General features: G+C 36.4%; 1 protein-coding gene across 7 annotated transcripts in view; it reads right to left on the bottom strand.

Moving 5' to 3' along the window:
• The window catches only part of LOC113060675 (mitogen-activated protein kinase-binding protein 1-like), a 47,651-nt gene extending 23,757 nt beyond the window's left edge, over positions 1-23,894 (bottom strand). For 4 of the 7 annotated variants that reach the window (XM_026229792.1, XM_026229794.1, XM_026229795.1 and 1 more), the window contains exons 1-4: positions 23,444-23,893; positions 20,409-20,500; positions 2,498-2,560; positions 425-482 (exon numbers count right to left, since the gene is read on the bottom strand). In XM_026229792.1, coding sequence (XP_026085577.1) covers positions 425-482; positions 2,498-2,560; positions 20,409-20,500; positions 23,444-23,557 — 327 coding nt within the window. In that variant the 5' untranslated portion in view covers positions 23,558-23,893. Of the gene's footprint in view, positions 1-424; positions 483-2,497; positions 2,561-20,408; positions 20,501-23,443 lie in introns of all 7 variants that reach the window. The other 3 variants (XM_026229797.1, XM_026229796.1, XM_026229798.1) reach the window with 2 other exon arrangements.
• Between the last annotated feature and the right edge of the window lie 908 nt (positions 23,895-24,802).

Raw genomic sequence — 24,802 nt, 5'->3', positions numbered from 1 at the left:
ATAGTTCCTTAAAGGGATAATCTTTTGTTTCAATCATTTAGTTTTATTCTGAAGATTGTAATACCGTGTGTCTGTGTTTTATCATAATCTGGAATTCTGTGTGATTTATATATTGCAGTCAAAGCAATAAATCCCTCCTAATCCAAATGTTAGTGCTGCAAAATTGAGGAAGGAAAGCAACCATCATCACATTTGTCTGTACTTGACTCCACTGTGATAAGAGACAAATTACACTGATGGTTAGTCATTGCTCACAGGGATTTCAGATTTCAGTACTGAAGGTACAGGATAGAGAGCTTTATGTTCATACAGCCGCCTACATCAGCTTTATCTAAGTGAGATACTGTTCCAGAGCTCCTGATTTCCTACTGGATCATGTGATGTAACCACAAAGCACAGATATACTGAGCAGTTGAGTACTTACCTCACCAGTGACCATGTATCTGCCATCAGCAGAGAAGGAGAGCGTAGTGATGGTTTTCCTGTGAGAGAGTGGACGGAAGTATTTAAGACAATGTTGAAGTGTATGCATCCTGCTATGTAAGAGACTTCCTCTCCATCTGGTCACCCATTACTTATGATGATTATAAGTTTGAGCATCCCAACACAATGATATTTGCTCAACCAGTGGCATGAGTTTGGGACAGGACTATCTGTTTGGTCAACCAGTGGCAGACAGGGTTGTGTGACAGTAAGCCAGTTTAGAAAAAAATATATATTTTTTTTTAGTTCTTAAAAGAAACATTTTTTTTTCTTAGTGTAAAGAACATTTTGACAAACTTCCAAAATGTTTTTATTTTCCCAGTAATGAAATACCATTTTGTTTTCCATAAAGAACCTTAGTGAACAGTTCTGAAAGGAACCGTTTTGTTAGTGTGGAGAACATTTTAAAATTTAATTAAAATTCCTCATGAAATCATTATTGAAGTTTTTTGTTTTTTTTGTATGAATATGTTAGCCTTAACATGCGACAAAATTCGCATTTAGAAAACATTTTTAAAAACTTTTAATCAATATGGATCAGTTGATTTTGAACCTGCACTTCAGCTTCTCATCAAACTTTCTGTCCAATCAAATGCTCTCTAGAATATGAAGCGTCCCGCCGCTATATTATAAACAGATACTGAAGCTCTGGCTGAAATCGGTCACTTGTTCACAGTATGGTGAATTGGTCACTATACTGGGGATAATGAACGATTCAGACAATGTAAATATGCTTTCCATTGAGATGAAACATTGCGCAGCACACACAGAGCTTTACAAATCTCAATGGCTCTGGCCCGAGATGTGAGATTATAAATGAAACGCTATTGGTTATTTAAAAAGAGGGCAGGGCTGCTCTATATGTCCCAACCTGTCGTCCCATTTCAGTTGAAATTACCTCAACACATAAAATAACACTGTGCATTTTAAAGGGTCATGAAACCCCCCATTTCTGCACTGGTTAGTTCTCACCACAGTTTTAAAAAATGCTAAAAAAGTGGGCGTGGTGTGCAGCGGACCGGGGGAGAGGGAAGAGGGAAGACAGACAGCACACACAGCTTTGCGTTCAGACAGTTTCATTTCGCTACCGTCGAGTTAGAAACACAAATAAATGCTCAGCAATTTGATGCACCCTGCATCGAAAACATATTACATTTACATTCAGTCATTTAGCAGACATTTTTATTCAGAGCGACTCACAAATGAGACATATATATTATTCTGTGGCGTTTATATAAGCCTTTTGACAGGTTGTGTCACAGAGCTATAAAAACGGTTACACTCACCAAGTAAATGAATCGCGTTTGTGCCAAACTCTTATTACAAAGAAAAAACACTCTTCTGCGATCCATGAATGTTTCTCTGTTAATGTGTGCGATGTCATTTCACAGTCTGATGCATCATAGCAAATCAACACATGTTGTTGTGAATAATTAAGCGAAGCATCTTCTCATAGGATAAGAACATGCAATCTCATGAATAATTGAATAGACACCAACGCTCATCAATGTACTATAGTCCATTGCCACGTCACATATCGTGACGTCAACACAATGTAGATTTTAAATTTGGAAGATGAAAATAGAGCAAAAAAGCTTAAAATTAACCAATTTTCTCCAACAGTTCAAATTAGCGGATGCTAACATTGTCTTCTATGATGTACAACACAAACATCTCTGCTATAATCTTAGAATAAGTAGTCTGGGGGTTTCATGACCCTTTAATACACTTCAGTGGATCTTTAAAGATTGTTTTTCCTCTATAAACCTTTTTTGGAATGGAAATGTTACACAGGTGTTAAAGGTTCTTCATGGAACCATCAATGCCAACAAATAACCTTCTTTTTTTTTTAAGAATGTATAGAGAACCTTTAGTGGAATAGAAAGGTTTACCCTTAGATGCCAATAAAGCACCTTTATCTATAAGAATATAGTACACTTGTGCAGCTTATGAGCCATAAGAGGTGACATTTATCCACGTTGCGCTTGGTTACAAAAGTATGAAAAAGTCTTACCTGGAGCTATTGAGGATATGATGCTGTTTGTTTTTCTTAGGGTTCAGTAGCACCACCACACACCTATAAAATGACAAAAGAAAGGGGTCATTAAAATGGGATTTAGCTGACACTTTCAATCCAAAACAACATAAACAAAACTATTTTACTATGGTGAAAAAGTCTTAATCAATGACAGCCTTTGGGTTAGCAGCCCAGATCTTGACAGCTAAGCCACAATCCCACAATTCCACTACCTAAATCATGGAGTGGTATTTTCTACTACCTTAATTAGACAAAAAGATACTTATTTTAACATGCTTATACCTGATTTTTTAGGCCAACATTTAACAATGTTTCATATCCTGAGTCTGTTAATGTATTAAAGCAGTAACCATGATAGTATTTGAAGTACCTTGGAGTGCTACTGTATTTACTGTGAATATCATGTTTTATGTTTCTGGTGAATATATCATAACAAAGTATTGCTATCTAAAAGGTCAATGTACTATACCGCTGCCACAATTTATTTTCTAGGTGTGTTATTTTGGGTTTTGTGTTGAACGGGTGCAGTGCGTGACAGTGTCGAGTCTTATCCTCTGTCTTTTTTATCTCCCAAATACAGGAACAATCTCATTCCTTTTCAAAGAATGAAAAACAAACACAAGCCCTTTACAGCCTTTCATATGGAAGTACTGTAGAGCTGGTGGTATAAAGACTGCCTGAGACAATGTCAGAAAAGGAAGGCAGTCAGACAAACAGAACACAGAGGAAACACGTCAACGACCACTGCTGAATCCATTGGTACAGTCAGAAAAATAAGAACAAGTAAAAACTGCTAAAACACACATTTTCACAAATAACTGCATAAACAAAATGCTGAAGTCCCTACTAAAAGTAAAATGCTGATACAGAGACAGTCTGTGCTTAAATCAGTTTTCAGAAAAGCAAAAACACCCTGCCATGCATTTCCACAGCCACGCAAAGGAGAAGAGTGCTCAGACTATCTGATACATTAGTTGCCATTAAACTCACAAACTAAATCTATAAATAAAGATATAGATAAAGAAACAGATAGTTGGATGAATATTTGGATAGATATATAGATGCATGCACAGCGTAAATTAATACAGTTTTTAAATTGATGTAAAATTGTATATGATGTAGAATTAAAACATATAGCATATATAAAAATAAATAAAATTAATGATATTATTTATTATTATAATTATTTATTTATTATAATTTAGACTCATATAAAACATAGTCATTGGATAGGGAAGAAAGGAAGGAATGTAGGAAATAAATAAATGAATAAAATATTTGTACTCATTCATATACACAAAATTGCAAGGGTCAGGCTCCCTGCTACGCGCCTTCTTAGAGTTCAGGGTCCATGTTTTCTGCCCACACACATGTTTGTGAGACTCAGGACATCGAACATGACAGATAATCAAGAGATTTATTTGAGGTACTTAGTAGTGAGAAACAGGATTTCCTCAAATCACACCTTTATAGTCTGCTTCATTTTCAAAACCATCATATTAAATCATATTACAAAAAATTCTTACCAAAAGATCTTCCATGAAATTTGTTATTTTACATTACATCCTCACTAAATCTTACATAAAAAAAATAAAAAAACAAAGCCATACAGGAAGCCCCATCCTGTCTAAATGGGGGATGCTTAGACAGAATTAATTCATGTGCAAACGTGTACCAGACTTTATAGAGATAATCAAATGTCTGCTTTAATGAAACTACATCTTCAGAGTAAAGGTCTCTTCCACTGGCAAAGGTCCAGCTCTATTGGTCAGTTTAAATGAAACACACACACAAAGAAAGCACAAAGCCACACAAGCGCTCGGTCTCCCCCAGCCACAGGAAGAGCCCCGTTTGGAATCGGCCAAGTTAAAGCCTCCCTGTCATCAAGCTCTGTGCGTCTGAGAAGAGAGGGACAGAACAGATGACCTCATGCTTCAATTGCACATTACTCATGTCTCTAGAAACCACTGATACCAAAGAAAGGGAAACGAAGGAGGAGTGGACCTTCATTGTTGGCAGGTAATACCATTAATGGATCTCCTGCACCACATACAAGCCAAGCTGCTGATGGGATTGACAGGCCTCGGATCAATGACTATGCAAGCCTGTTGTAAGAACATCTATGGCTCCTTCCATTACAAAGATAAGCTGATATGAATCAGTGCACAGTCAGCAAATATGCCTGGCCTTGTAAACAAAAAATATCTAAAAATTTAGCTCAAATTAAAAGTGTCGTTCACGGTATGTTCATATAATGCAATGTTAACAAATGTGATCTAATTTTAAAGTCTAAATCAGGATAACTTTGAACAATATATTTTTATATTGTTTGAGTTTTGTTCATGTAATCTTCAGGCGAATGTTGTGTTATATTGATGTCAAATCTATATTTAGCTGTCTTAAATGTCACATATCTCAGCCAACATCAGCACTTATTTGCATACTCTCTTCAACAGGCTGAGCAGGTTGATGTTTTTCCAAAATACTTGTCTTGGAAAACAAGTTTACAATAGGTCGAGCCAGCAAATGAACCCTAACATCGAACTGAATCAGTTAACATACCGAGGCATTGAATTGTGCCCAACGAAGTCTATAGAGATATAACTGTTCTCAAAAATAAACTATAAAAGCACCCAAAGCACAGCCTATTTCACAGAATTTAGAAGGGAAACTCTAAAAATAATTCAGTGCTTATGAGATATAGGACAAATATAATTGTTTGAGCTGTTATATAAACAAAAACTTTTATTAAACCATTTCAGTGTTATTTTAGTACTATTATAGTATTTAATAATATTTTGAGTTAGCTTTTATTTTAATATTTTCATTACCATTTTAGTAATTTCTATTGACTTTTTTTTACTTATTAAAAAGATTTTAATCTAGTATTTTTATTTTATTTTAGCTGTAATTTAATTCTCACATTTTACTCTATGAGCATTGGGATAAACATTCCACCACCAAAGTCTACAACTGAAACTAAACTAAAATCTTTTATTTTTCTTTGGTAATTCTTCACTATACAGTTTCAGCCCAGAGCTAAACTCAAATTTCTACGAAAATCTGGAGATTTCAGCAGAGTTCCATACAATTTTGACTGATTTCATATGAATGTCATTGTACCATTTCAGACATGAGAACTTTATGAGAAAAGCTCGGCAATGAGGAAGTTTATATGAATCATGAGATTCTGCGTAAAACAAGTTATCAAGTAATGACTATGTATCTTGCACGTGAATATATTGGCTGTTGTTGTGAAACTCTGCAGGGCCCACGTGTGCCATCATGTGCTTCTTGAAACCCAGAAAAAGCTGATCCAGCTCATTATCTCACCTAGCAGTGAATCGAATAAGCCAAGTGAAGTGTAGCAATGCACAGATCAAGCAAATGACTGCTTCAGTGATCTTAGGCCACCAAACCCTCTACAGTTCTCCATATCTCCATAACCAGACTATTATAAACAGATACAGTGACATTACATGTTGATAGCAAAGTCAGAGGTGGGTAGAAGCAAAAGTACTTATAGAAAAAAATTACTCAAGTAAACTAAAAGTAATAGTCTGAGTAATTACTTGAGTAAGAGTAAAAAAGTATTGGATAAAAAAAAAACTCAAGTAGTTAGTTACAAGTTACTTTGGATCATGTAGTAAAGTCAAGTCAAGTCACTTTTATTGTCACATCACCACAGCACATGTGCTTTGGTGAGTGAAATTCTTGGGAGCTAGCTCCAGAAACAGTTAACATATAACCAACAGACATCAATGGGTGAAAGTGTGCAATATGCACATTTATATGGTCAGTACACACAGTGTACCATTAGACAAACTTACAGTTAACACTACACATAATACACAAAGTACATACAAACAGTTAGCTATAGATATACTGTATATCTATAGTCAATTTTTATTTAGATATATATATATATATAAAAGTTATGTAATATATAAGCATATAGCATATAATATGTTCTTTTTAGCTTTAATGGGGAGACTTTTTTGGCAATCAGGTTCTCAAAAATTATGTAAAAATGCGGATTTAGATTTATTGGCCAACAAATCGGTTATCGGCTTTCATATTTAAGGAATTATCGGTTATTGGTATCGGTCAAAATCAGTGCATCCCTACTTTTTTTTCATCAAATAATCAAATAAAAAATATTAAGCAGTAAAACTGTTTCCATCTCTGGTAATAAGTCAATATATTAGAATGATTTCCGAAGGATCATGACTCTGAAAACTGGAGGAACAGCTGATGAAAATTTGCATCGATAAATTAAATTATAGCCTACATACAATACATTGTATTTAATTAGTTACACACACAACAAACTGGTAATGTCATATTGGTATTGTGTGCTGTAATCGAATGTAGCCTATCTAACTGATGAACTGTAGATAGTGCACGCGGTGTTCATCTAATGAAGATCTTCATCGCTAGCAAACAATAGCCTTTGCAGATTTGTTTTCAATTGACTATATATCCAGAGCCATGTCTTCAATGCTCTTGATATTCTTATACTTTCTGTTACAAATTTGAGTCAGAACTGCTTCAGACGGCTTAGTGTGTGCGGCAGGGAACTGAATGAATCATTAAAATCAAATCATTCACGATTCGCGAAATAATTCACTTGTTTGCCAAATGGTTTGATCAAAGTCTTTGAACATAATTGACTCAAAAGAATGAATAATTCGCGAAGTGGCATCGCTCATTGCTTAGCGAAAAGTAGAAGGCTTTTGGAATAAACTGAAGCATTTATAAATTGTATTGCATTAAGATAACAAGAGGAGGGTCACCAATAGTAACGAAGTAAATGTACAGTATTTTCACAAAAAATGTACTTGAGTAAAAGTACCCGTCTTTAAATATACTCCGAAAGTATTAGTCACCCAAAACATGTACTCAAGTAAATGTAACGAAGTAAATGTAACTCGTTACTACCCACCTCTGTGCAAAGTACTTATGGACATCCAAAACAGTTAGTCGGTATTCAATGTTGCTGTCACTTTGGAATGAAGAATTTCATAAGTGAAATTCTTTAGATATTTTTCAAATACCTTTCTTTTTCTTTAGCCAGAAGCAACAGTTTGAAGTTAAAAATGCATTTATGTCTTTGTTTCTTATAAAGATGCAGATTTTCACATCACAATTTGAACCAGCGTTACTGTGAACATCATCAAGTGTGATACAAAACAGTGAGAAACTGTCTATTCATTCTAGAAAGTACTTAAAACAAGCCCAAAGCTGATGTATAGCAAAGGCTAAAGATAACTAGATCACAAACAGCTTGTGTTATGGTCTCTCAGGTTAAACAACTGTTCTGGTTGTAGACAGTTTTGTGTGCGTCTCTGTGTGTGTGTGTGTGTGTGTGTGAGTGTGTGTGTGTGTGTGTGTGAACAAAGGTTCAAGATGAGGCAGATCAAAATATGGACAGTTTTAGTCTTCCTTCCTCTGGTGAGTGGGATAAAACACAGACAGGTGGTGAGGCGCACACACAGGCATCACTCCCCATCACAACCAAGACTGAGCCCAGCTGTAAGTCTGGCTATTAGCCAGACCTCCCCAGTGACCCAAGCCTGGTCGCTCCTCTGCCTCAGACAGATGGTGACCAGGTTGTCCTAATCCTGCGCGTCTGGGCCCAGCAGTCAGCACACTTTCAGATGGCAGAGGATCATGCACTGTAGGGAATACCTGCTACTATGATGTGCTTAGGCAACCTTCCTGCTCATCTCTTCTGTGCCACTATCATCACCCAATGCAATTGCAAAAATAAGGATAAATAAAATAAATAAAAGGATAAACAGGTTTTCAAAACACTCCCTTGAGTAAAAAAGAAAAGACTGGAGTAATGATATTCAGCTTTACATCACAGAATAAATTACATTTGAAAATATATTAAAACAGAAAAACATTAAAAAAAAAAAAAAAAAACTGTTAAACTTTTATTTCAAATATTGACTTATTTAATTCTCAACCTGTGAAAATTAGTTTTGGTCAGAGTTTTGGTCATCCTGGATCACAGATGGCAACATTACTTCCTTCAAGTGACCATCAGCTTTATGCAGTATATATCACTAACCATGTACTTGTAGAAGAAAGATGTTAGTAAAGGGATTCCACTGCTTTCGTACAGACCAGCCTTGCAAAAATCATCCTTCCGCAGTGACCTTCAAGTGATAGGCTAGTGACAAATGGTCAAAAAGTGCTTTAGTTTTCGAGATACCCCTACCGGAGGTAGAACTAAACCCAACAATGTTTTTCTTCATCTCTAAGGTCTCCCATATATGAAATGGATTCTTGGCTAAAAATATTTTACTGCTAAGATTGTTAAATTAACACATATTGTTATACACCACAAAACCAATAAAGTACTAAAATATAGCCTGTCCGTATGGGAGTTAAGGCATATAAACTAATGCAGATCAATCACACAAGCTCTGAGAGCTTTGAAACTTGACATGTTTGTAGTCAGGAAGTTGATTTAACTACTAGAAAAGACTGAATGTGAATATCTTGATGTATGGAATAAATAGACACATGTAAACACATATCTAAAATAAGCGGACATGCACAAATTTAATATCTATGCAGAATGTTTTCATTTACTTTGTGCTTGCTTTGCCTGGCATTATCATAGAAACACATATGATGGCTTGTTGGAAAGGTGGGGTTGTGCTGAATCCAGCAATACCAAATAAGTAAATATATGATAAAAGAGAAATGTTCTGTCACTCAATGTATGAGGTGTCCAAAATGAAAGAACGCTGGACAAAATAGCCTCAAGTCCAAATCACATTATCAGTGGTGAGAAGAATGTTGACAAATTCATCGTTACTGCAAAGTAACTTACATTAGGTAAGTGCTGATCTATATTCATGATACATTTAATAATGATACATTTCATAAGGCACAGTATACTATACAATTCATATGAACCACAGATCCAATTGAATCAGGTTAACATTGGAATGGAACACCTTTATTAAAATATCGTCACTGACGGGCAGAATCCTCGCATGTCCAAATTTTTGTCTATTTCATATTTTTACACAATTCAATGCTATTGGTCAAACCCCACGTGGTAAACAATCTAAAGTGTTGAAAATAGATTGAGAGCAAATCTCTTAACTCCATTGGACACTTCAACTGTCTGAGAATCCTCGTAACTCCACCTCTTCTTCACTCTGCGGCAGGAACTTCCACGGCATTTTGTGTCCTCAGGATTTAAAGTCGCAAGGATTGAGAAATCCTCATCGAGCAACACATAAAGCAAGCCTTAACTCAGATTTTATCTATTTTAAACTATGATATCAGTTATTGATGTATTTTAAATGTCTACTTATTACTATTACTACATTTCATACACAATGGTAATTCAAAGTGCTTTACATAAAATAATCATGAAGAAAAATAATAAAAATAAAGACAAGCAATTTTAAAACTTTTAAAATTATGAAAAAAACTACTTAACTAAAATGAATTTAAAAACAGTTAGAAAATGATTTTACATTAAAAAAAGTGAAATTATAGTGCAATCAGTTCTGACATTGCACAGTGCTCATTTAATAAATGCACAGCTAAACAGATGGGTTTTGAGACTAGATTTAAATGTGACTAGTCTTTTAGCACGTCTGATCTCTTCTGGAAGCTGATTCCAGCTGCGGGCAGCATAGTAACTAAAGGAGGACTCCCCTTGTTTTGTGTGAACCCTTGGTATTTCTAACTGACTCGATCCTAATGATCTGAGTGCTCTGTTAGGTTTATATTCAGTGAACATATCTGCAATATATTTTGGTCCTAGGTCATTTAGTGACTTATATACGAGTAAAAGTATTTTAAAATCAATCCTAAATGTAACTGGAAGCCAGTGTAAGGACCTGAGGACTGGTGTGATATGCTCAGATCTTCTGGTTCTAGTCAGAATCCTGGCAGCAGTGTTCTGGATGAGCTGTAGCTGTCTAATGCTCTTTTTGGGAAGGCCGGTGAGGAGCCCATTACAATAGTCCACCCTGCTGGTGATAAAGGCATGAACAAGTTTCTCCAAGTCTTGACTGGAAACAAAACCTCTAATTCTTGCAATATTTTTGAGATGATAGTATGCTGATTTAGCTACTGCTTTGACATGACTGAAACTCAGACCGGTCTCCAGAATCACACCAAGATTCCTGACATGATTTTTAGTTGTTTGACCCCTAGAGTCAAGGTATGCATTCACCTTGAACACTTCATCTTTGTTTCCAAATGCAATGACTTCAGTTTTTTCCTTGTTTAACTGAAGAAAGTTCTGGCACATCCAGCTATTAATTTTATCAATGCATTGGCAAAGGGAGTCAATAGGCGGATCTTTTGTGACGTCATTGTTTATGTTTGTCACGTTGCATCATGGGAATCGTGTGGCAGGAAACACCGCTAGATACCTGTAATTTGATTGTTTTGCACGTTTGGAGGAGGATTTAGGGAAGAGGATGGTTCACTCTTGCTGTGTGGTCGATTGTACGGTTAGTTGGGGGCCTGATAAAAAGTTTTTTCGAATTCCCTCCGAAAAGGATAGCGAAAAATGAAAGAAATGGTTGCGTGCAATTAGGCGATTGAACCTGGACGTTCCGAAGAAAGCCTGCAGCTTCTGATCGAGTTTGTGAGGCACATTTTGTTCATGGTAAGTCTTAGTGACTATGTATTTATAGAAGATTGAATAAAAATAAATAAAACTGAGTCAAATCAACCGAGTCATATGTTTTCGCTTTCTGATTCAGGTGTCCCAAACTGTTCCTCACATCATTCTGTAGCTGTGCTTTGCTGCAAGCCTCACTAGTACATGCAGCATTTGTAAGTCCTATCCTGACAGCTGCTTCTACTTTAAACATTAAAGCTGCTACACGACTGCATGTTTCTCCAAGACTGGATTTGAAAGAAGGAGAAATGTGTAAGCTGTGATATACAATTTTTCACCATTAGTACAGACGCCATTGAAAGTCTCACACTGAAAACAATTGAATTGGTACAACAGTCACTACATTTTCAGTAAATAAATAAGTAAATAAGAACACTGATCAATGAAGACTTACCCGGCTTTGCAGTCGCAGTGAGCAGTGATTATTTCGCCGTTCTCTTTGTCGAACACCCACGGGAGATGCGAATCATGCTGTGACTCTGCTTGGCCAGGTCTAACCTCTGCTTTTAGCACGATCACTGCTTTCTGTTTGGCAGAAAAGATTGGCCCAACTTTTCGAGAAACAAAATAATCATAGGCCTTCAGACTTTTGAAAGCCTTTAATCTTTCATGAGTGAAGGGTCCAGGGGTTTCTATTAAATAAGAATAAATGTCTCCCCAGCAGATTCGTGGCCAAGACACGGGCGAGTCGGACCAACGTTTTTTGTCATCCCAGATCTCATATGGGCTTTGAATAACTTCGATTTTGTCACCAATACAAATTTTGAGCTTCTTTCCAAACCTCCTCCGGTCTTCCGATGTTAAAGTGCTTATATATTGAGGATTTCGCCCGCTAACTCTCTTGAAAGTGCTCGTTGCGTCTTTACAGCCCGCCATACTGTTTGTTTTGTTGCCACACAACCACTCGCGTATGCGTACAAAGATGTCATCAAAGTTCCTCCTATTGGGCTGTAGTAATTTGGAGATAAGGCTAGGTAAATCTGGGTATCATCAGCATATCTGTGATAGGCAATTTGGTTCTTTCTCATTATTTGACTTAGTGGAAGCATATACAGGCTAACCAAGAGCGGTGCAAGAATTGACCCTTGTGGCACTCCACATGTCATGGACGTCCACTTAGACTTATGCTCTTCTAGACTCACATAATAGCCTCTCCCTTCTAAGTATGACCTGAACCATTTGAGTACCATCCCAGAAAGCCCGACCCAGTTTTCCAGTCTCTGTAGAAGTATGTTATGATCGATAGTACTAGGGTTATTATTACTAGGCTTATTATACATGTGCATTGAAGTTTTAAAATGTATCTAATTTCTAATTCTACTTGTATTGAATTAAATGTTTTGGATACCATCATTAAATTATTGTTTTTATTATTATTTTACTGACTCAAAGTTGGCACTGTGCATGTAAAATGCCCCAAGTAGGCTAACAGGTTTTATTTATGGGAGAAATCTACTGGCGCCAAGTAAGCCTATCTTTGCATAACTCTGTTTTTTTTTTTCATTTCTTACAATAACGAATGAAAATAGTTAGGTTAGATAAATTTGAGTAGGCTTGTTTTGTTAAAAATCCATAGCTGTAATGCTTCGGTAATGCTCCACACAGCTGTAATGCTCCACACAGCTCACGCTGAAAAGCGACGCAGTGCCTTACTCGGAGACTGGCCCATTCTCTCTTGTGCGGCTGCTTCGCTAACATCTTCGGATGCCTATCAGAATCCGGGAGTTAAGACCGCAGTTTGAGCCAGTGGCTTGAAATGATATGGCTCAGGCCCTGGCCCTGTGTCCTCAGACACCTCGACATCCTCCACTTCAGGTGAAGGTTGGGGAGAAAAGTCCTCTACTTCAAATGAACGCTCTGTTGCAAAACTACTTGCGTCACTAGAGTCACTCTCCATTTTAGCGACTCTAACAGCAGCTGTCCCACCGGCTCAGCCCTGCCCTTGGTTTGTCCCCTCTATCTCCGCTGTGCTCTGCCCACTTTTCAGCATTTTTCAAATATTGCCAGTGGGTGGAGTCAGGCTCTGACCAGGGGTTTAGTTACCCCTTAAAGCCTTATCTCTTGTCAAAAGGCTCGACACGGCCGCAGACTTTGATGAACACTGCTGGCAGCAGCGACGTCTGTGTGTGTATCATTCTTATCAATGAGTGCATAACCTCGTATCTCCCCGCTCCCAAGTCATAAAAATCTCGTATCTCAGATTAAACATGATTTTGTCCCACCCTCTTTGTTTTTTGATGATGGAAGCATAAAGAAGACAACAGCAGCTGCCAAGTGTAAAAGAACCATCAGCATATATCATTGATGGCATGGATCTTCTTCAAATGCTCAATGATTCAGCCTTTCAAACGTACAATGACCTGGGTGAGTGTGTCTGGAAAAAGATTGCAACTTTAATGGGAAAGGAAGGTAACAGCTGTGTCGTTATAGTTTTTGATAGATATGACCACCAACACTCAATCAAAGATCTTGAAAGACAAAGAAGAGGCACCAAGATGGGCATCCTAGCACCAACCTGGATGAGCTGAGGTGTCAGCAGCAAATCTACCCCCAACAGAAGATGGCTTCCAGCAACATGTGCTGAGAGCCGTGTACCAAACAGTAGAGTGGCATCACAGCCACCTGGCCAAAACTCTTCTCTGGAACCCAGTTGGTAGAGGATGGAGGCTCAGAGAAGGTGGCTGCATTTAATCTGTGATGTTCCAGAAGGCACCAGCACCTAAAGGAGTTAGAGACCTCACCCACCTCTACTGTACAGACGGAAACTGTGCCGATGCCACCAAATGCCAGTGTCTTTCAGTGGGCTTGACCTGCACAGGGTTTTACTCGCCCTTTCCCAGACTGTCCAAATATGACCCACTTTGTCACTGAAGACAATGTGGATGAGTGGTGTGTTGCAGTTGTAACATCATGGGGGGTTGACCCCAAAATGTTTCAAGAGGGTCTGGCTGCAGGCTTGTACTTGCACTCTCAGACTTGCACACTCAGACATTTGCACTTCCGCTAGTGACATCACTTGCAGTCTTTATTTTTTATTTTGTTGAATTGTTTTATTACTTTTCGTTTGAATTTCCCAACATTTAGGTGGTGAAGAAAAGAAAAAAGAAACTAAATTACAATGTCACTTGAAATTGCTACTTGTACTCTCCGCTACCTGTGACATCACTTGCTATCAACACAAATCGTGCATGCCAATGGAGACAAGACACTGTGGTGGTGATTAAATTATTAAAACTAATTTGGTACTATAACGTACAGGGTCCTGCAAGAAAAAGACAAGACTGGCAAATCCATGGCCAGAACAGCAGAATATGAACATTTGCACAAAGTCTCTAGCTAAGCATAGAAAAAAAAACACTTAACATGGCTTAATATATTAAGATGCTATTAAATTATCAAATTAAATGTACAGTTCATTAATATAAGGAATATGTATATAGTATTTTCCTCACATACTGCAAAATGTGGCATAATGGACATAGATAAGAAAGGCCAAACTCATGCTTCTCTACTTTATTAAAATACATAACTAATATGTACAGGCAAGCAGGTGAGCCCAGAATAAACGCAACACGCAAAGTTTCACATTAAGCATTTTTCCATATTGAATAAACTGTCTACAACTTGTTTATATCACTGTCTTTGTCCATTAACCTACATTATGTGTTTTATTTATAATGATTTTCTATAGGAGGAAAACGTTTAATGTACAATTTAACGCACTGCGTTCTGTACTCGTCTGCTTGCCTGTACGGAGCTGATCCTTTTAAAATCACTTAATGCATAATGCCGTTCATATTTGCTGATCTGTATATACGTAGAGGCAACAACAAGACATATAAGCTAGGCTAGGCCTACTAAATTGTCTTTATCATCTTAGTCTGTTATTAGGCCACATTAAGCGTTATGTTGTATGGGAGGACAAAGTTTGCACATTGTGTTCATAGCCATCTGCTTGCCTTGCAGTACATTTAATAATAACTATATATCAAATTTGATCTTTTAATTGAACTTAATGTGTCTGAATACATTATGCCATATTAAGTGTTAGTTTTTTTCTACAGGAGGAAAACGCGTAACGAAAGACTTTGTTCATTGCATTCATATTCTGATGTTCTGTGGCCAAGGTCTGTGCTTGTCTTTTTCTTGCAGGACCCTGTACGTTATAGTACTAAATTAGTTTTAATCGTTTAATCACAACCACAGCGTCTTGTCTCCAGTGGCAACATGCACGATTTGTGTTGATTGCAAGTGGAGTCACATGTAGCGGAGAGTGCAAGTAGCGATTGCAATTGACATTGTAATTTAGTTTATTTTTTCTTGTCTTCGTCACATGGCAACTGTTATAAAATGTTGGGAAATTCAAACAAAAAGTTATCAATAAATAGAACAAAATAAAAAATAAAGACTGCAAGTGACGTCGCTAGCAGAAGCAGTGTCTGAGAGTGCAAGTGCAAGTCTGCAGCCAGACCCTTCTCCAATGGTTACCAAAAGCAGTTCATGTTCCAAATGGTTGCTGCTAGAAAATAAACTAAACAGCCTGAGAAGACAGGGCTTATTTCCTTGAAGAGTGTTTGTTTCTTTAGTTAGATTGCCATTTGTTTTATTTAAGACAGTAATTTAGGTTGTATTGTGTGAAGTTAAGTTATAGTTTTATTAAAAAGTTCATTAAGTTAAAACTCCTGGTCTCCTGTTTGTGCTATGGTAAGGTGTTATCTTTCGATTTCAAATTTTCAATCTTTGTTTCCATATAGTACAAGGTGCCATATTAAATATTTTTTGATGTCTCTTATATTTGAATTTCTCAACATTCTCCTCACCACTGATAATGAATGGGTTTGGACTCAATTATGTCAGTGTTCCATTTTCATTCATTTTGGACACCTCATACATTGAGTGACAGAACACTCATATTTGTCATGCTATATTTACATATTTGGTATTGCTGGATTCAGCACAACCCCACCTTTCCAACACGCTATCATATGTGTGTCTATGATAATGCCAGGCAAAGCAAGCACAAAGTAAATGAAAACATTCTGCATAGATATTAAATTTGTGCATGTCCGCTTATTTTAGATATTTGTTTACATGTGTCTATTTATTCCATACATCAAGATATTCACATTCAGTCTTTTCTAGTAGTTAAATCAACTTCCTGACTACAAACATGTCAAGTTTCAAAGCTCTCAGAGCTTGTGTGATTGATCTGCATTAGTTTATATGCCTTAACTCCCGTACGGACAGGCTATATTTTAATCCTTTATTGATTTTGTGGTGTATAACAATATCTGTTAATTTAACAATCTTAGCAGTAAAATATTTTTAGCCAAGAATCCATTTCATATATGGGAGACCTTAGAGATGAGGAAAAACATTGTTGGGTTTAGTTCTACCTCCGGTAGGGGTATCTCAAAAATTCAGGGGCATTGTCACTAGCCTATGAGTTAAACTGATGTTGAGATACGTGTGTGTGTGTGTGTGTGTGTTTTGCATATTCATCAGTTGAATTCAGCACTCATCTATACACTTTTACAAGTAGCCAAACTGCTTGTACAACACAACTACGATTTTCAATTATTGTCATTCTTCAAGTACATGACTGCAGAGTCAGAATAAAAATGATACTTGTATTTTATTTTATCCTAAAATGATCTCCGGCATGAGTGGCTTCTACTTGTTTGGTATTCCCACGGGTGTCTTTAGATTGCGGCTCTGCTCTCGGAGCATGTGTGTGTTAGCGTGAGATGTCATTAGGGATTGTGTGTGTGTGAAGCCGGAGAGCCTCACGAGTGCTGAATACTGCAATGCAGCAGAGAGAACGACCACACACACCACAGCAATGCTAAATCAACCTCTACTGCTACAACCTTCCTTTATTTTTTTACTCTGCCCATGTCACCCTTTCCTCCCTTCCTCATATCCATCATCCGTCCGTTCTGCTCTACTGACCCACTTTGCCGCAGCACACACATTTTCATGTATCTTTGATTAACACAGAGGGCCATTTATTCATTACGCTCATATCTATTCTACAGTGACCGCCACATTACACCAGAACTCATTCATCATTCAAATGCTCAAATACAGTTCACAGATGTTCCTGCATGCAGAAATTGATAAATTAGCTAAGGGTGCCTTAATACTATAAATGACTATGTAGATTTGCAATAAATTGATCCGTTTACTTCAGTACATGTGTTCCATACATAAATATGATTTTAATGCATGCAAGTCATTTGTTTTGTTTTTTCATGAGCCTGCAAATTCACAGCATTGAGAACTATACCGAGAAAATTTTACTTCCTCTGTATCTACAAAAAAAAAAAAAAAAAAATTGCTAAGAGATCAAAAAGGCATGTGTAACTCAGCTTTTGCTGTTTGCTTCTGGTTCTACTGGTTTTTCCTGGCTTTGCAGAAGACACTGTCCTAAACCACACAAAGTACACCCCTCTTATAGCACTGACACTGTACTGCACAACAAAGCCTAATATGAAGGGTTACAGTACTTCTCCTTAAGACAAATATTAAAAACAAAACATTGTGAGAATCATGGCAGGGTGTTGAAAAAGGGCATGAAATGGCTCGCTCAACAGCAAGGTCATTTTAAATCAGCATAATATAAAAAAGGACACCTTTTACTTTCTTAGAACACTTTCCTGGTGTCATCAAGAAAGAAACTCAGGTAATATGTAATATATAAAGTTAATAATCAAGATTTTTTTTTATGTTATTGAAAGCACGTATTAAGATATTTTAATGTTTTTGAAAAGAAAGTTTCTTAATCTCACCAAGTCTGCATTTACTTTATCAAAACTGCAGTAAAAACAGCAATAGTGTGAAATATTATTACAATTATAACAATTTTTATGTAATTTATTCCTGTGATGAAAAAATGCAATATTAATTAATTATAAAATTAAAAAACTTAAATATATTTGTTAGTCATTTTTCCCTATCAATTTTGCACTCCTTATTATCTCTCTCTCTCTCTATATATATATGTGTGTGTGTGTGTGTGTGTGTGTGTGTGTATTTATGTATGTATTCTGTGTTAATTTTCAGAACAGGAATACAAAACGTCAGGAAACGACAGAATTGTATGTTTTGATGTTAAGGTTAAAAACCAAAAAGCAAAATGCATTACTGGCTGATGGTCCATTCACGCCAAACAAGTATAAAATAATAAAATAATATAACAAAAACTCAAATGAAAAACAAATTCACTGTGATATGGTGGCATTTATTAACAAACAAGCTTAGTGGCACCAAATATGTGTAGCTACAGCGGTTTTGCAGGTGTGACCCAAATCTTAAATCATACTGGCCCTACAAAAGCTGTAGCACATACTGAGATCATGCAGATAGAACCAGACTGCACTTAAGCAAATCTAGTGCAAAATTTAGGTACAGTTCATGAAAATAGGACAACTTCCTGCAAATAGCCTCATCTTTAATTAATACAGTCCAGAAGGAGTTTACAGCTCTTTTAGACTTGAATTAACATTCATATTTCATTTCAATAATAATAATCCAAGATTTGATTTAATCTCGGAAGCTTTGAATGCACTTTGACCTCACATTAGTCTTAAAGTTAGATGATCTAATAAATCGAATAAACAGTTAAACTTGCAGGACAACACAATGCTGGGGAACATCTGCTTTGTGGAGGAATATACAGTTACTACAACAATGCAGACTTGGTTCCTTTACATTAACAGTGCATGCATAAACATACTACAGTATACTACCTCAGGTAACCTCACATTTGTTTACAGCATCGGCACAGTATTCAAACAAGAAAATGCATTTCACAGCCCTCGTAAAGGACTGGCTCGATATCTCTTAGACGTGTGGGGTCTGTTAGTGGATCTGTGACAGCTGCTTAAGCCTGCGCTAATTTTCCTACCTATAGCAAGCCAAGACATCAGCACCAAATGCTCGCTTGGCTCAATCAAACTGCTGACTTAGCATCGAGTGAGGTTTGTTATAGAAGCTTTGTGAGCCTTAAAAATAAAAAGAACACTTCTACTGTACCTTCCTATACTGCAGTCAACAGTTTGCAGATTTGTTCAATACATAATACCGTTCTAGCCAGGTCATGTTTAACTTTTTATAAGTTATGTTTATTAAGCATGCATTTTCAGTGTTTCATCAGCTGGACAATCAACTATCCTAACAGTCTCGTTTTCTATTATAATATATTTTATAATGTAATTTATTCCTGTGATACAAACTGAATTATCAGCATCATTACTCTGGTCTCCAGTGTCACCTGATCTCACAAAATCGCTAAAGAAATATTTCTTATTAATATCAATGCTGAAAAGAGTTGCGCTGCTTAATATTTTTGTGCAAACCAAGATGCATTTTTCAAGGATTCTTTAAAGAATAGAAAGAATGTATTTACTGTCATTAGTGATCAACTTAAAGCATCTGAATAAAAGTATTAATAACTTTACTGACCCCAATCCTTAGAACAGTAATGTACACATACTGTACACAGTACTTTTATGACTTTATTTTCAATTATATACCTGAACAGCACAACTGGAGTCCCACTGACTATAGCTTTTGAACTGTAATCTATTTCAAATAAAATAAATGCCACTCATGATGACGCATGATGCTCCAAAGTAATTAAATAAATACTGTGGTATTGCTATTGTGCAAGTCTGGAAACATTTTGTTTCAAAAACTTTGTGATTGTAATAACGTGTTATACTATAAATCACAAGACCAGGTGCACTTTTCCAGAGATTAAATAGCCAAAGCAATTTTTATTCTTGGCCACTGCTCTAATTCAATACATTTGGGGGGCAAAAATATCAAAATCAAGCTGCATTCATGCTTTGGAGAGAGAACGAACATCTACAGGATATTTTAAAAGCCAAATTGTCTTTGTAAAACGCTAGACTAAATCCTGCATTTCCTGTTTGTACCACACCTAACGTCACTAAGATCACTCAACTGTTATCAGATTCTTAACTCTCCTCTTTTTTCTCTCTGTGGTTTCTTTTGCCAGTAAGAACTTCCTTCTGCGAGTCACCAAGCTCTGTTTTTAGCAATGTGCTACAAAACTACCTCCAAAATGAGATCTGACTCACCATCATAGATCATCATTCAACTGATTACGTTTACCTGGTTTTTCAGGCAAGTGTCACAAAATTATCCCAAAAAAAAACTTTTCTTATTGTGAGAAATTGAGTTACTTACCCGGCTGGGTAGGCAACCAGTCCTGAATGTGGGTCACACGCCAAAGCACGATTCGCGACGGAAGTGATTCCCAGGACTTTTTCCAACGTCACCTGAGGAATTACATTAAAATAAAAGTTTTGATGGGCACTTCACATTATTTGAATGTTGTCTGAACACTGAATTATTCTTGAATATGAACAACACAAAAATGTAATATATAAATGTAAAATAAATGTAAATATTTTTAAATAAAGAAAATATATAAATTAAAATATTAATGTTTTACAATACATATTAAATATACATAAAAAAATATATATATATAAAATTTATAATATATAAAATATTTTAAAATATATAAAATATAAATTGAATATATAAATTAAAATACAAAATATTTTAAAATATCTAAAACATTAATTAAATATTCAAAATTTTCCATGAGACTTTAAATAGTGCTGAACTGTTCAAACTGAAGGAAACATGTTCTTGAAGCACAAAAACAAGATTAAATATTAAATGCTTAAATCTGCAAACAGTAAACTGGCTGGGTAACGTGTGAATAACATTCCCATTATAGTGTAAATTTACACTACAACTGCATAAGCACTGACTAATACTAATTTATAAAAATGTGGTAAATCATTACTCAAAAGTTGTTACTACCATAATTACAGATTATGTATAATGCATAATATGTATAAGATGAACACACAATGTCATACTATCATTCCAGCAAAAAACAATGAGGAATGCACATGCACTGTGAAAACCACATAAAAACCAGTTTATTGAACATCTACACCTGTCTTCAACATCTGAGACCTTTATTCTATGCATTAAAACCTCTGCCTAGACCATCTCTTCAAAGAAAGCATGGCCATATCCAAGCTCAGAACACTCTCATATCAGTCATGGCCACTTCAAGTACAGGTCAAGAGAGAACTGAAAGGAACAACACCCGGTTTATAAAAGTGGTCTTCTGCCATCTTAGACCATTTCATTAATAAGGACGCAAGCTGTCTTTCCGTTTACTACTGTTTTATTCCCAAAAAATGCAGGTTTCAACAAATCAAAAAGCTGAAGTCAGCGTTTGGACATCAAATTATATGCATGTACATCCATTATCCTACTGTAAGCTGGATGTAGCCTCAGTACTACCACAATTTGTGCTGAACATGCTGATGCTAAAAACACTATAATTGTGGTTGTTGCTTTGATTTATCATCTTTCCAAAGTTGTTTTGACAGACCTCCATATATCCACTGTGTCTCAGAGTGCTGTAACAACGGAAAAAGAGCTCATTTTCAATTGCATGCTGTTTTTAAACCATTTCTCATCCAGCATCTCTAATGGGAATTTCTGAACCCACGGCTGTGTCATGCACTTTTCCAGAAACTTTCTTGCAATCATTGTATGTCGGATCACCGGAGAACAGCAAAGTCCTTGAGCCAGGAGTCAATGAACTGCACAGCACCTTTCATTTTCATACAGTGTGTAAACCTTGGAAAATAGAGCCCTGTCTAAGAGATCAACTGATGTATAGTCTTACAAAAAGCTCAGATTCCTTTGTCTGGGTTATGTACACCAGCGATTCCTAAAGTGCTTTAGGCAAAAAGAGAGACAGATCTCCTCTTTTGTACGAAACAAAGACACCTTGACAGAGTCTTTTGCATAGCGCTTAAATGGTATGTAAAAATTATTGTCTCTACAGCAGTGATCATCACGGTTTGATACTGAATTTTTATTATTATTATGACATGCATGTTAAATGCATGAAATGTAATTGCATAGGGTGACTTCTCTGAAGCATTGTGCATTGCAATCAGGAACCATAAATGTTTAAAATTACTTATTATATTCTTGTCCCACAGTACAGCTTGTGTCCCTCCTTCATTAGCCCCTTTCACACAGTCTTTACTGGTAAATAACAGGTAAATTACTGTTAAGAGATCATGTGTGAATGATGCTTTTATGATATATTTATCAGCTGTTTAGACTCTCATTTTGATGGCACCCATTCACTGCAGAGGATCCATTGGTGAGCTTCAAACCTTTTCTGATAAGGAAACAAGGTCATCTATTGAATGGCCATAGCAAATGTAACATTTTGGGTGAACTATTCTTTTAAAAATATAATATAATACAATTGAATAAGTTTAATTTGAGATGGGGCATAAAATGAGCAATAATATCAGTGATGCCTTATCCAGCACCATAAACACTATAATACAGACTAAAGAGACATTCCATATAGATATGGATTTGGTTACAGAAAATGTGCTTGTGAGAACAACAGTGTACAATTTATGAACAACAAATCATATGCAGCTGAGGTCTCAGAGTTATTCAAGGCATTTGTTTTAGTTGCACAACAGCCTCAACAATCATAAAACCACAAGGCTCCTGTGTATGAGACGGAAGTACAGTCATCCAAGCCAGGGTCTGCAGCAGTAAACAGGCAATCTGAATGGAATGCAACAGTCAGTAGCTTAATTAATACTTGGATACAATAATCATAATGCATATTTGAGCATTATATTTTCACAATATGCACTTTACCACTGCTTGAATTTTTTTAAATATATTATATACTGAATAAAGGGTGCCCTCATCCCCAAACTGAAAATGCACTCAATATTATGTTATCTTATATTGAGGGTTTCTGTATATTGCAGCGCATTTTTGACCAATTTATTTTCACTGCAACATTACGAGTGTTTAATTAATTGAGGGCCATTCATATTATTATTGTTTTCGTGCATTATAATCTCCCAGCATGACATTTAGCAGGGCTTGAAATGATTTGTGACATGTGGCAAATGGGTCAGTAATTTTTAGTCTTCTTGCTGTTGCACTGTACTGAAAGAACCACATCATGCCTTTGTGAAGTTTACACAACAAAACCCTGGAAACATTTTGACATATAAGTGCCAATTAATTGTCACCTTGCATTAAACTGCCGAAAATCCCAGCTATCGGATACACTGTCAGCTGCAGATAACAGATTACATACGTGCTTCATGTAATTTAATGTAAGTAGTGCACTGTACCTTATCCCTGAGATTCTCTTTGTTGTTTCCAGCTTTACTTCTTCTCAATTTAATGAAAGGCGAAGGAATCTGATTTTTAATCCGACTTTTGATAGTTGTGTGTTCCCCTGTCATCTTGATTTGGTGCGCTGTTGATTCAATATTTCCAACAAACAAATGGCGGGGCGCTACAATCACAGTCGTTAATCAATTAGACAAACAATACGCGTTTAAAATAAGCCATGATCCGTTCACTGCGTGTTTATTTCATATACTAAACCAATCCACCACTATCGGAGCTTTAAATCCTGTGCTGCAGTCCTGTCGGTGAGAGACGTGCTCCTCACTGACGTCCATTTGTTCAAATGGACCATGTTTCGTGTATAATCAGCAGTTTGACGGCGAGCCGGTGTGAAAGCTCCGCGAACAACCTCCAGTCGTGATACCTTCACCGGTGTGGTGTGTGTATTTACAAACCCTACTACTGTAAAGGCAAGGCTCATGAATATTAATTATGCAAGGCGACGTTTTTTCAGTCGGCTGTTCTGATTGGCTGAAAGGCTAAAATCGGGAGGCGGACGCTTGGCAGCTGGCCAATTAACGATTTATGTTATGGGGGACCTCTTGGCTCCTGAATATAAATAAGATAACGCGACTTGATATCTCAGGAGTACAAAATGTTGCGTGCCTCTCTTAATTAATATAAAAATTTGCCTTAGCCACTTAACCATTATACTTTAAATACACATATGTATACAATTAGTTTACTTTAGGCAAAGTGTTTATTTTGATGTTTGCAAATAATTGAATAGTAGAAAACTGTCGCATTATCGTATTCATTTCCCACAACTGTATAATTCAGTTTAAGCTTGGAAACTCGTTTTTTAACGTTTTCCGCTCTGGTTTAAGCTCAGGACAAAGCACAAATACCGGTATATAACCTTGGAGCAGTAACATACCATCTACAGGATAAATGTTGTTTGAATTTTACAGCAATGGTTCCAATGTAAACATTGCATGGTTGCAATTCTCCAGTCTTTGCCAGATGCCATTCTGTAATACCCATGTAGCTTTTTTCATGCACATGCCAAATGTTGGGATATATGAATGAATGATGCAGAGATTAGAAATAAGGATATTTATGGCTGGCAAATGGAGATTTATGACGAAGAACAAATCCAGCCTGCTGTGCCATTCAGACTGAAAACAGTTGTAACTAAATGACAAAGCAACATTTATCATTCCCTTAAAGGGATACTTCACCCAAAATTAACATTTTGTCAATATTCACCCCAATGTTGTTCCAAACCCGTAAAAGCTTTGTTCATCTTCGGAAAACAATTTAAGATATTTTGGATGAAAATCAGTAGGCTTGAAACT

Source organism: Carassius auratus, chromosome 42 (genome assembly GCF_003368295.1).
Source record: "Carassius auratus strain Wakin chromosome 42, ASM336829v1, whole genome shotgun sequence".
Classification (NCBI taxonomy): domain Eukaryota; kingdom Metazoa; phylum Chordata; class Actinopteri; order Cypriniformes; family Cyprinidae; genus Carassius; species Carassius auratus.
This window is presented reverse-complemented; position numbering and strand designations above follow the sequence as displayed.